General features: G+C 48.3%; 1 protein-coding gene across 4 annotated transcripts in view; it reads right to left on the reverse strand.

Moving 5' to 3' along the window:
- Positions 1 to 2,559: 2,559 nt before the first annotated feature.
- The window catches only part of LOC101334385 (protein SPATA31F1-like), a 115,156-nt gene continuing 105,649 nt past the window's right edge, over positions 2,560 to 12,066 (reverse strand). For 3 of the 4 annotated variants that reach the window (XM_073806244.1, XM_073806243.1, XM_073806241.1), the window contains 3 exons: positions 11,624 to 11,684; positions 10,556 to 10,658; positions 2,560 to 9,163 (listed from right to left, as the gene is read on the reverse strand). In XM_073806244.1, coding sequence (XP_073662345.1) covers positions 6,938 to 9,163; positions 10,556 to 10,658; positions 11,624 to 11,631 — 2,337 coding nt within the window. In that variant the 5' untranslated portion in view covers positions 11,632 to 11,684 and the 3' untranslated portion in view covers positions 2,560 to 6,937. The remainder of the gene's footprint in view (positions 9,164 to 10,555; positions 10,659 to 11,623; positions 11,685 to 12,066) is intronic. The other variant, XM_073806242.1, reaches the window with a different exon arrangement.

Here is a 12,066-nt window from a genome sequence, read left to right on the forward strand (position 1 = left end):
TCGGTGCTCTGTGATGATCTAGATGAAGATCTAGATGTGGGGGGGGGGGAGCTCCAAGAGGGAAGGGATAGATGTATACACATAGCTCATTCACTTCATTGTACAGCAGAAACTACCACAACATTGTAAAGCAATTATACTCCAATAAAAAACAAACAAACAAAACAACTACAATGATTTCTCGAAGGCTATAGAATTGGTGTCAGTGGTACTTGTGTTAATCTGCTTTTTCCAAACATCTAAGGCCTTTAAAGCTTCCTGGGCACGTTGCTTTCCTACCTGTACCCACTGGCCAAATAATCCCAGCAGGCTAGTTTCAGATGGCGCTATCCCTGAAAATGACACCATTATCTTTGTTTTACGTGAGGGCTCAAGTTTACTCTTTAGGCATTTCTAGCTAAATGCCTTGTAATTCTGAGCTACAGCATAACCCATAAACTGAAATTGTCGATCATGAAGAAGATTCTCCAAAGAAAATATTAGACTAAGAAAGTAATTATGCTGGAGGAGAGGTGTAGAATATAGCAGATGACAAGCAGGCAGGGGAATAAAAGCAGTCTTATCCTGAAAATTAACTCTGATTTAAGTTTAACACCAGGCAAATACCCAAACTGACAAACAAAAGACTAAAACGGAATCTATTTTGAGGGGTCTTCTACAACATATCGTCCAAATCAATAGGGGCATGTATTTATTTATTTATTTTAAATTTATTTATTTGTTTTTGGCTGCGTTGGGTTTTCATTGCTGCACACGGCTCTTTCTCTAGTTGTGGCGGGCAGAGCTACTCTTTGTTGCAGTGCACGGGCTTCTCATTGTGGTGGCTTCTCTTGTTGCGGAGCACAGGCTCTAGGCGTGCAGGCTTCAGTAGTTGTGGCACGCGGGCTCAGTAGTTGTGGCTCACGGGCTCTAGAGCGCAGGCTCAGTATTTGTGCACGGGCTTAGTTGCTCCATGGCATGTGGGATCTTCCCAGACCAGGGCTCGAACCCCTGTCCCCTGCATTGGCAGGTGGATTCTTAACCACCGCGCCACCAGGGAATTCCCGGGGCATTTATTTTTATTGACTGTTAAATCTTCCAAATCAATAAGGGTATTTATTTTTATTGAATGCTAAAACATCAACAATTCAGCTCTTCTAGAGCGAAGCCAACCTTTTTAACCATAGTTTCTTTTCCCATAGCTCCAAATACACTCTTGGCTATTTTTGCATTCTTTTCAGAAATCCTTTTTGGAGCTCTGTAATCTCCTCCTCCTGTATCCATGGCCTCAAAGGACTGTCCGAATTTTTATGACACCACCTGCTATACACACAACAAACTCAAACTTTTAGAAGTTTTTTAAAATAAATAAGGGACTTCCCTGGTGGCGCCGTGGTTAAGACTCTGTGCTCCCAATTCAGGGGGCCCGGGTTCGATCCCTGCTCAGGGAACTAGATCCCACATGCATGCTGCAACTAAGAGTTCACATACCACAACTAAGGAGCTGGCGAGCCGCAACTAAGGAGTCCGTGAGCCACAACTAAGACCCAGGGCAACTAAATAAATTAAATAAATATTATTGGTGTCATGAAAATGATAAGTCATATCTGTAGGTACCACCTCCTTACTCTAACAGTCTCCTCCCAGATAAAAAGGTCATATCTGAATGTGAAATGGCACACGAGTATTGATGGAGTAAATCTTTGGTGACAGTCTCTGCTTTGGAGGCAGGGGTCACAGAGCACTAGGCCCTTGGTGAGTCTGGAAATGGAGATGTTGCAGAATTTTCCGTTTGTGTCTTCCTGAATGGTAATTCAAATATCCAATCACTTCCCGCCCCCTTCAGCTCAGTAAGGTTCTGCCAGGGCAGCAGGCAGGCTGTGCTTTGGTGGAAGGGAGTTCACTCCATGTGGAGTGGTTGGCAACACCTATGTCCAAAGGCACTGTTGGTGGAGGTGATGACCTCAGTGATGAGTGATTAAGGAGGGCCAATACCTGCCCAAGGTTGAGGTCATAAGCGGGGCAAGTATATTTCTGGCTCAAGCTTGGCTAGGGCTGGGGTGGGTGGGAGCAGTGATTAACTGCAAATGAGGACGAAAGGACTTTGGGGGATGATGAAAATGTTCTGAAACCAAAAATCATCAAACTGTTTACCACTTAGCATGTGTAAATTTTATATGAAATCAATACACCGATAAAAGTTTTTTTAGAACTATATACACAAAGGAAAACTTGCTAGGGTGAAAAAAAAATTTCCAAATCTACAGCTCTAATGGGCTCACCATGCCCCTGGCAAAAATTAATTTAATGTTGTTCAGTCTTCAACTTGTCTTGGCAACAGTTTTATTTTCGTGATAAAAACTGTATAAGAACTATGATCTTATCCATGCAGGAAAAGAAAGCCAAACAAAAAGATTAGTTGCAAAGGAAGAATAATCACACTGAACCCAAGCTTCTCCTGTGCAAAAGTAAATGTCATGATAATAAAAGAAAGAAATTTTAATAGGACAAACTGAGCTCTCAGAATTATATGCCAGGCTAAGATGTAGCTCTTGTCAAACAATGAGTTGTTAAACTCATTGTTTAACAGAAGTGAGTTTGTGGAGAAGCCATTCTCCTCCACTGCAGGAAGGCAGTTGCCTTAAATTCTCTCTATAGAATTCTGAAATGCTTTCCTCAGAGACCAGAAGGGCTCCAGAAGGTCAAAACCTTTCGCCATGACAATATGGTACCTCAGAGGGCAGAGGAAACTCCAAAGCTCCCAAGCAAGCACTGATGTACTCCTAGCATCTACCACCAATTCTGGAAGAGTAAATACTTGAGTTTGTGCCCTGCCATGAGAGTTTTCATTCTGATTTTACCTCTTGAGCCTAGGGGGAGCTGGAAGGTGGGGCTTGTGCTAGGGTTATAGGATGGAATGAGCAAGGCTTCATCCCTCTACAACATCCTGCATGAATTATAGGCTCTGACCGTGTCTTCTCTCAGCTCTTAACTTTGCTGAGACTTGAGAATCCTGAAGGTCTTGGTTCCAGCTCATCTCTCTACCCCCAGGGGCTGGGCCCCCAACCCTTAGGCACAGAATCACCATTCAGAGGAGGGACACATTCATGCTTCTTCCCATCTGGCTTTTCTGCATCCTGCTAGCAGTGGATACACTTTGCTAAGTGTTGAGTCCTATCAGAGGAAGAGATTCCTGCCCCTGCCTCCTGGTTTGATGGTATGTTGAGCCATCCTGGATTTCCTTAGGAAACAGTGAGGCGGGGGCATCCCACAGTCCCCCATACCACACCATGAGGAAGCCACAGCACTTCCTGCCCTTACTCTCTCCTCCGTGGTAGGTCAGATGGTGGGAATGCAGAGGAGAGGTGCCACCTTCTGAGAGGAATGAGGTGTCCAAAACAGAGTTCCCTCCCATCCACTCAGGGCAGCCTCTTTGTCTTTCTGCGTCCCAGTCTCTCCTCCCACCCCCAAAACTCCCTAGTCCCTGGCTGAACACTAGGATGCCATACCTGTTACCAGGTGATCACCAACTTCAACTTTTTTTTCTGCCCACCTGGGCTCACATGCTGCTACCAACTCCTTAGGCCCTAATAAAAAACCTTGCCATGGCAACTTCCAGAATTCCTTTTTGTCTCCGGCTTTGGCTCTATGTATCAGCCCCTCCCCCCAGCCATGATCCTCCCCAGTTCCTCATTCACCCCCTTAGGTATTTGCCCTGCTCTCTTAATTGTAGAAAAACCATTCTTCTCATGATACACAGAGTCCCTCATTACTGTCACCTTGTCTCTACTTACCACCAGTGAAACATCTGTGCTTTTACCCAAGGCCAACCCCTCAACCTGTGACTCACTCCTATTATGTTACTTCTGCACCATAACATTGCTCTAGCAGTTCTCCCTTTCCCTCCTCCATCGTCAGTTTATTCCTCTTGACTGGATCTTTTCCATCAACATCCAACATGCTATATCTCCTACCTTTAAAAAGCCCTCTTGATGCTATCTCATTTTTCTGCACCTCTGTGGAACAAAGCTCCCTAAAGCAGTTGATTACACGTGCTATCACCAATTGCTCTTCCTCTCTCTCGAATCCACTCCCGTCATGCTTTTACCTCCACTTCTCACCTGAGTCTATTCTTCTCAAGGCCATGAATGATCTCTGTGTTGTTAAATCTAATGATCAACTCTGAGTCCTCATCTTACTTGGCGATTGGCAACTTTTCATGCAGTTGATCACTTTCTGCTTGAAATACTTTCCTCTCTTGCCTTCCAGTATGCCACACTCTCCTGGTTTTCCTCCTACCTCACTGGCTGCTACTTCTCAGTCTCTGCTTATTGGTTCCTACTTTTTCCTCCAAATTCTTAATGTTGGGGTGTCCCAGAGCCTGTCTTTAGATCTTCCCTTCATTTACAATCATTGCCTTGGTGATCTTAACCAGTCTCATAGTTTTACGTATCTTTCTCCCTTCCTTCCTTCCTTCCCTCCCTCCCTCGCTCCTTTTCTTTCTCTTTCTCTTTCTTCCTTCCTTCCTTTTTCTTTCTTTCCTTCTTTCTTCTCCTCCTCTTCCTCCTTCATATTCATCTTCATCATCATCATCATCATCATCATTCAATCTTTTTTTTTTTTTTTGCGGTACGCGGGCCTCTCACTGCTGTGGTCTCTCCCGTTGCGGAGCACAGGCTCTGGACGCGCAGGCCCAGCGGCCATGGCTCACGGGCCCAGCCACTCCACGGCATGTGGGATCCTCCCGGACTGGGGCACGAACCCGCGTCCCCTGCATCGGCAGGCGGACTCTCGACCACTGCGCCACCAGGGAAGCCCATCATTCAATCTTAATCTATCTTTCTATCTAGTCTTCTACAGCCAGGACCTTCCCTGAGGACCATCAAACTTCTGTGCTGAGAACAGACTGTTGGAAGTATGGTCTCAGGAAGAAGCTGGGAGATTAGTTATGATGCTACTGCAGTAATCATAGCAGCAGAGTGAGCGAGAGACATCGTCACGTTCTGAATTCATTTCAGAAGGTAGAGACAACAGGATGGACTGGATATGGGCATTTAGGGAAACAATATCAAGGATGACACCAATGTTTTTGTCCTGAACAACTAGAAAGATGGAGCTGCCATTAAGTGATGTTGTGAATACTGTGACTGGAGAATATTTCATATGTGTAATCAGATGATGGCTTGGAGCAGGGAATCAGGAGTTCACTGTTCTATAGTTTGAGGTGAATACTGGACATTCAAGTATATGTGTTGATTAGACAATTTGGGCATGTGAGACTATCCCATGCAATCATGAGCTCCATTGTGCAAGTCCTGTGCCTTTGTCATGTTAGCTATGGTCCCTTGCATATAGTAAGTAAATATTTTAACTGAGTGTAAGATATTTCTCAAAATTATTTTTTAAATTCTTTTTTTGTCCAGTTTTGAGATATAATTGACATACAGCACTGTATAAGTTTAACGTGTACAGCATAATCAAGGTTGTTTTTATTGTGACCTGAGGTCAGTACCCCAGTAATCGTGTGTCAGTATTCCCTATTCCATAGCACTCATCACACTAATGTAATGATTTGTCTGCTTCCTAAGCCCAGACTTTCAATTCAAGTACTATTAAGGTATTATTATGCCACCACTATCCTAAGCCCTGGGGATATGAGACACTATTGTATTATTTAGGCAAGAATGGATGAGTAATCTAACAAGCAGAGGCAGTAAACACAGAAAAAAGGGGGCAAACTTGAGATATATCAAGATTAGAACACAGTCACTGACTTCATGTTTGAGCTGAGCAAAAACACAGAATTATAGTTATACCAATTCCTGACACTGGAAAACAGTTTTCTGGGGTTGAGGGTGAGTATTCAGAAATTTTAAATTAATATGCATTGCCTTTGAAAACAAGGCTCAACTCACTGCTCTTCATCACACTACGGACAACAGACCAAAACTCAGTTTATTCATCTCCATCCCCTAAAAGCACTTGGGTATTGGGTTGGCTTCCTGGCTCAAGGTTCTTTAGAGTGCATAGCTAACCAGCCTTTTCTCTTATCATGCCCTCTTCAGGAACATGTCAACTTCTACCCCAGGTATTCAGACCTCCATCTACATGCTCTCCCTCCCTGCTTCTCTCCCTGCCTACCCTTGGGAGTGGGGACCAGCCCCTCTCCATGTTCTACTGTGATCTTCATTCCCACTGTCATTCAGTCCATGCAGCTGATAGACAGTGGAAGTGGGACAGAGGCAAGAGAGCTACAGCAGCCTCCCAAGTGAGTTCTCCAGAAAGACCTAACCAATAACCAACAGGGAGCAAAGAGGGGAGATTCTATCATTTGCTTTTGACTGTTGTCATATTATCTATAGGCTGTTGATAAACACAAAGCACCTGCTCAAGGGTGGAACACTGGCACTCTCCTAAAAACCTCCCTTCCAGAGTGTGGGCACATATAGAAGTCATCAGTGAATTTTGCCTGTGAGATTCCTGGCCACTCCTCCTTGACAATTCTAGCCTTATGTCCACATTGCTCCTCTGGGCCGAAGGACACCATGATAAAATTCAAGCCTGACCTTTACCTTCAATGTACCTTAGACAAGGGCCTTCCTTCTCTGTTCAAGTCCCTTTATCCGTAGTCCGGGGTGGGGGTGGGGTGGAATGCTACCCAACTTAAGTGTTGGTTAAAGCCCCTTCCCTAGATAGGAAGGACATTTACCTCCTTTATGCCTTCCCTGAACACACCGCAGTGGAGAGAAGGAGCAGATGCACACCACTCTACTTAGAGATATACAGTGTATTTTTGTATAATGAAAATGACAGTAGCAGTCCTCTTCAAGGAATGCTGACGTTGGAGAGACTACAAAGTCTCTTGACTGAGCGGGGTCTTCTTGAGCAGACCAGTGCTTCCCTCCGAGGTGAGAGTTGGGAATTAGGGTGGGTTCCCTGGTTGGGTGACACAAGCCACTCAAGGACGGTGCCGAGGGCGGCAGCAGGGGATGCCCGGGACTGAGGCAGAGTGGAGTTGATGGGAGCGGGGGCGGTGCCGGAGCTTACTGTCTGGGGAGCGGAGCACATCCAAGAACGCCAAGCCCACCTGCTTCCCAGTGGGCGGAAATTGGGCCTTAGGGTCCCCTCTTGTCTTCTCCGTCTTAGTTTGCCCCTTGGGACTTTTGGCTGAAGCCAGGCTCTTTCCCACATTTTCTTTTCTGGTGTTGGCCACTTTCTCAGATGTGGAGGACATGGATTCCTCACGCCCTTTGCCTTTTGTCTTGGGGTTAATAAAGTGCAGAAAAGATTTCATCTTATTTCTCCAGCCAGATTCTGGAAAGCTGGGCCTCTTGTGAGTACGGCCTTGCATCACCTGCCCCTGAAAAACCTGACCTTGTAAAGTTCGGCCCTGCGACGGCTTACCCGGAGTGAGCTGGCCTAGGAAAGGCTGGCCCTGTGACACCTGGGGCACCACAGGCTGGGCCTTCTCAGGAACCCTTGCTGGTTTGAGGATGACATTGAGCTTGGCTTGACTCTCTTGCAGGTCATTCTTCTCAGAGTCTTTCCCCCCAGGGACTCCAGGAGGTAGCTCTGGGGGTTTAAGCTGAGGGCGATGCTGGGGACTGTGTTGACAGGGAGCATCAGGGTGAAAGCGATGTCTCCGTTGCCGGGGGCTGCAGGGTGTCCCTTTCAGAAGCATCCCTTCTGGCCTCTGGGCTTCAGCAGAGTGGCTTTTCTCTCTTGTGGAGGAGACTGCAAACCCGGGATCCCCTTCTCTGTGGTCCCCGGCCGATTTGGGTTTGCCTGGCTCCTCTCTCTTTTCTGCCAGTGTGGGTACTTGGGCTGAGTCCTTGCTCTTGTCAGGGCTTTGGGACTCAGGGCTCCAGGGCTCCTTCAGGTTGTGGTTGTTCACACTGGCCTCCAGCTGACCACAAAGCACCTGGGCCTCTGTCAGGTCCCCACTGGGTTGCGAGATATTGGAGGCCCAGTGGACAGAACCGTGGGATACTGCACTGGAACTGGGTTGCTTCTGTTTCTGATACGCTGCCTTCAACTCAGTGGCCAGCTGTTCTTTGGAATAGAGGCATTCTGGATCTGGGGCACGTGGCATATCTCGTGGGATGGGGAGTTCCTGGAGCAGTGTGTTTCCTTGGTTGTTTAGACTCCCAAGAGACTCCTGTGTGCATATGTTCTCTGAGGCTGCTACAGTTTGTTTCCTGGACTTCCTTGCCGTCATGGGAATTCCCAGTTGCATCTCTAGCATCTTATTTCTCAGATGGAAATTTAGTTTGGCCAATTTGTGTTCTCCAAGTGAGGAGGGCCTCGCAGGCTCTGCCTGACTTTCTAGAGGCACCATCTCAATTACTTCTTCCGCCTGCACTTCAGCCTGGACTTCATCTGCAATGTCTGCACAAGCCTTGTTGGCATCTTGAAAGCCTGACCCAGGACTTAGACCCTGCTCTTCAGGTGAGGTCATCTGAGTCAGAGGTTCTGTTGGGAATTCGATAGGCCCAGGTACCATCTCTGTGATCATAGCTTGGGAAGTGATTGCTGGGGCCATGTCCCTAGAGAGAGCCACATAATAAGGAGCCGGCAGCCCTGACAAGAAGGCCAGATACTTGTGCCGTAAAGTTGTCTCCAGTTTCTCAATGGAGTCCTCAGACAGGGCTCGGGGCAGCTTAGGATGTTCAATGACAGCATCTGGTGAGGTTTGTTGCTGCTGATCAAGGGCTGTCAGCATCCAGGGTGTAATTTTCTGTTGTAGGTCCGGGTCACTTGCTGCCTGTGGTTCCAGGGGCTTGCTTTCTGGGATGCAGGTGAAGGGAGTCACTTCCAGGCCCCCAGGAATTATGCACTCCCAAGAGCTATATACACAGGCAGGGACGTTGCCCTGGTGAATCTGCCCACATTTGGAGTCGATATGGCTTTGCAATATTGCCTTGGCCTGGTCAAACAAGTGTGGCATGGGGACTGTCACTGGGTCCACAATGGGTGAGAATGGGTCATCAGCCCCAGCGGTCTCTAGAGATGTAGGCCGGGAGCCATTCACACTGCCTAGGGATGTGCTGCTCCGGGACATAATCTGCTGATTAGTGGGGGACAGGAGCAATTGAATGGACTGTTGGATCTTCTGCGGCAGGCTCCAGCGGTGGTGAATCAACTGTCTCTGGAGGCGGAATTCCAGCTGTCTCCTGGCATGCTGCTGTGGGAAGAGTAGTTCTCGTGTGAGGACTGAGGTGGGATGCCCTGGCCAGGAAGTTTTCACAGTCTCAGAAGACTGGGCTTTGTCACAGGGCTTATACTGCACCGGGCTCTGGGTGTGTTGATCTCTCTGGGAAACACCTGGCCAGTCCCACTGAAGCTGGAGCTGCCTCTGCAGCAGGTGCCACTCCAAGGCTTCATACTCATCCAGGGTCAGAAATGGGACACTGATCTGAGCTTGTTGGTTGTCAGATGGAGCAACCCAATTTTGAGAAGACAGAAAAGAGGGTGGAGCTGACTGGGGTGGAGCTTTAGGCAGCAGAGGGAGGAAGGAGAGCTCCTTGAAGAGAAAAGGATCCTTCAAGTGGGGCTTGGACATGCTCTCACTCATGGAGAGGCCTTGAGAACCCAAGAAGGCATCAACCAGGGACTCACTGTGCAGAGAAGGAAGACCACAGAATAGCTGGCTATATTTCGGCTGCACGTGGCCCACTGAGTCATTAGCCTGCTGCCCAGGCATTAGATAAAGGCCACTTAATTCTTTAAGGGCTGAAGAGGGCAAGGCAAGAGCCATATGGTTTGGGATTTGCTGGTAGCAGTGTATTTGTTCTGGGTCCATAATGGACCATTCAGAAACCCAGAAGGCCTGGGTAGGCTGGCCAGCCATACACGGACCCAAGTTCTGGTATGAAATGGTCTCAAATCTCTCAACAGAGAACTGAGAAGTATCATTCTGAATGAAAGAAACTGGTTGCTTATATACAGGTTGGTAAAATAATGGTGGATTTGGCATAAGCTGCCTCAGAGACTCTTCCACACGTCTGGGGAGCCCCCACCTCTGGAAATGCATCCATTTTTTTACATGTAGCTCAAGCCGCCTCAGGACTTCAGGACTCAGGAATGGCAGGTGGGCAGGGAGGACAGTGACCATCTGCAAGGCCACAGGATGTGTCAGGGTAGTAATTTCTCGGTTCAGGGGCAGCAGAGACACCTGGGAATTTAAGCGCTGATGGCCTTGGTTCCCACAGACAAGGTTGAGGTTGCTCTACATCATCTCCTGCAGCTTTACTGAAACCCTAGGTTCCTCAATCCTTGAAGAAAACATAGTCTCTGGGCCCCTGGGCACCTCTGGCACATGAAATCCCTGCCTCAGCATGAGGTATTCAGCCCAGAAATCGTGGACGCCGGCTGCACCAGGTGACTGGGCAGCTGACTGAGTTAAGGATTTCTGTGACACTGTGAGGGTTGCAGATGGAAATGAAAGGTCTTTGGAGTGTGGGCCATGCTCCAGACTCTGTTCAAAAGACACATTAGACGTGGACAAAACCTCTAGGCAAGAGGAGCCCTGCGATGGGCCCCCTGAAGTGGGGGAGATCAGAGTGTTCTCACCCACCACCACCTGCTGAATCTCCAGAGCCACAGCGTTGCAGGTTTGGCAGCAGGGATCTGCACACAGGATCTGCCGCACGCTCCCCTCCTGAGGAAGCCAGCCCTGGCTGGGAAGGGAAACATGGCAACCGTTTGTTACTGATGGAATGACATCTGCCTCTTTTCAAGTGTGTGGCCTGGAGATTGACACTGCTCCCCTTAGCCCTGTAAACTCTGAGGCCTGCACCCACTGGGGGTTTACTCATCTACTTTTCTTCCTAGGAAAATGTCACTTGGCAAGTTATGGTGTGCTGGACTGAGAGCCTGGGGCTTGCTGGGCCAAGTCTCAGACAACTGAAAGGAACGCAGGGCCTTGAGAGCCTGGGAGGTGGGTGAGTTCTCTGCTGACCTGTGCTAAGTAGCTGAACTAGGAGAAGGCAACCAGGCAGATGGGGGAGCCAATGGTTAGCTGATGGCGCAGCACCAGGAACATCACCAGATAGAACCTGGAGTCAGCCTCGTTTGGGGCTACGGAGGTCCTTGTGGGAACTCTGCATTCTGGGGATTACAGGGCATACACAACATCTCTTGGAAGACAATCCCTATTCTCTAGAGATCTCAAGAGGGGGACAATATGACAAGCTCCTGCCTGAGGGCTGTCCCAGGAACTGGCCTCCCTGAAGATAAAACCAGAGGAGGTACATCAGCAGGGTCCAGGGGTCTGCCCTTGAAAGGGTCTAGCTGTAAAGAGAATATGAAAATGATGACTGATTTATGCACTTAATTAATTATCGATCCTCCTAACTTGTCTTGTGGTTGAGTGAAAACCCATGTAGTTTTAAATCCTGCACTAGTCAAATCCTGAATTCCAGGACCTTTGTGAGCCTAGCCCAGAGCAGAACTGCAGGACTCCTGTCTCCTGAGGCGTCTGATCCCACCCTCTCCTCTGGGAACCCCCAACCAGTGTCCAGGCTCCACTGTGTCTGGCTACGTCCCAGCCATTATGCTCCTCCCCAACCCTGCCACAGGCCAAGCGGAGAAATGATCACAGGCCAGGCTGGGAGTTGGGAGACTGCAAAGAGCAAGAGATCACCTTCTCATGACAGACAGCAGCTCCCACGGCTTCTCAGCTTCTTCCCGGGAATGTCTCCTAGCTGAGAAACCAGGAGACAGCGTTACATGGAACGGGAGAGGATTCAGGGACATCCTACAGGAAGCTGGAGACCTTTGTATGACAGGAGACGGCAAACCCCAATAGCCAGTGCTCTGAGGCACGTCTGACTACAACTTAGCCAGGTATGATGTGCTCTCCTGGACCTAATCTCCTTTGACCTTCACAACCACACTGTGAGTGAGACAGCATCATCATGCCCATTTTATGGATAACAAGACTGAGAGCTGAACTGACATCCACTGGGTCATAAAACTAGTAAATGACACAGTTAAGGACAGAGCCCTTACTTCCTCACTCCCCTACTTCCTCTTCACTCCCAGGGGTAAGGTGGAGAATTCTGGAACATTCCCAGGCTCTGATTT

This window comes from Tursiops truncatus, chromosome 6 (assembly GCF_011762595.2).
Source record: "Tursiops truncatus isolate mTurTru1 chromosome 6, mTurTru1.mat.Y, whole genome shotgun sequence".
Classification (NCBI taxonomy): Eukaryota; Metazoa; Chordata; class Mammalia; order Artiodactyla; family Delphinidae; genus Tursiops; species Tursiops truncatus.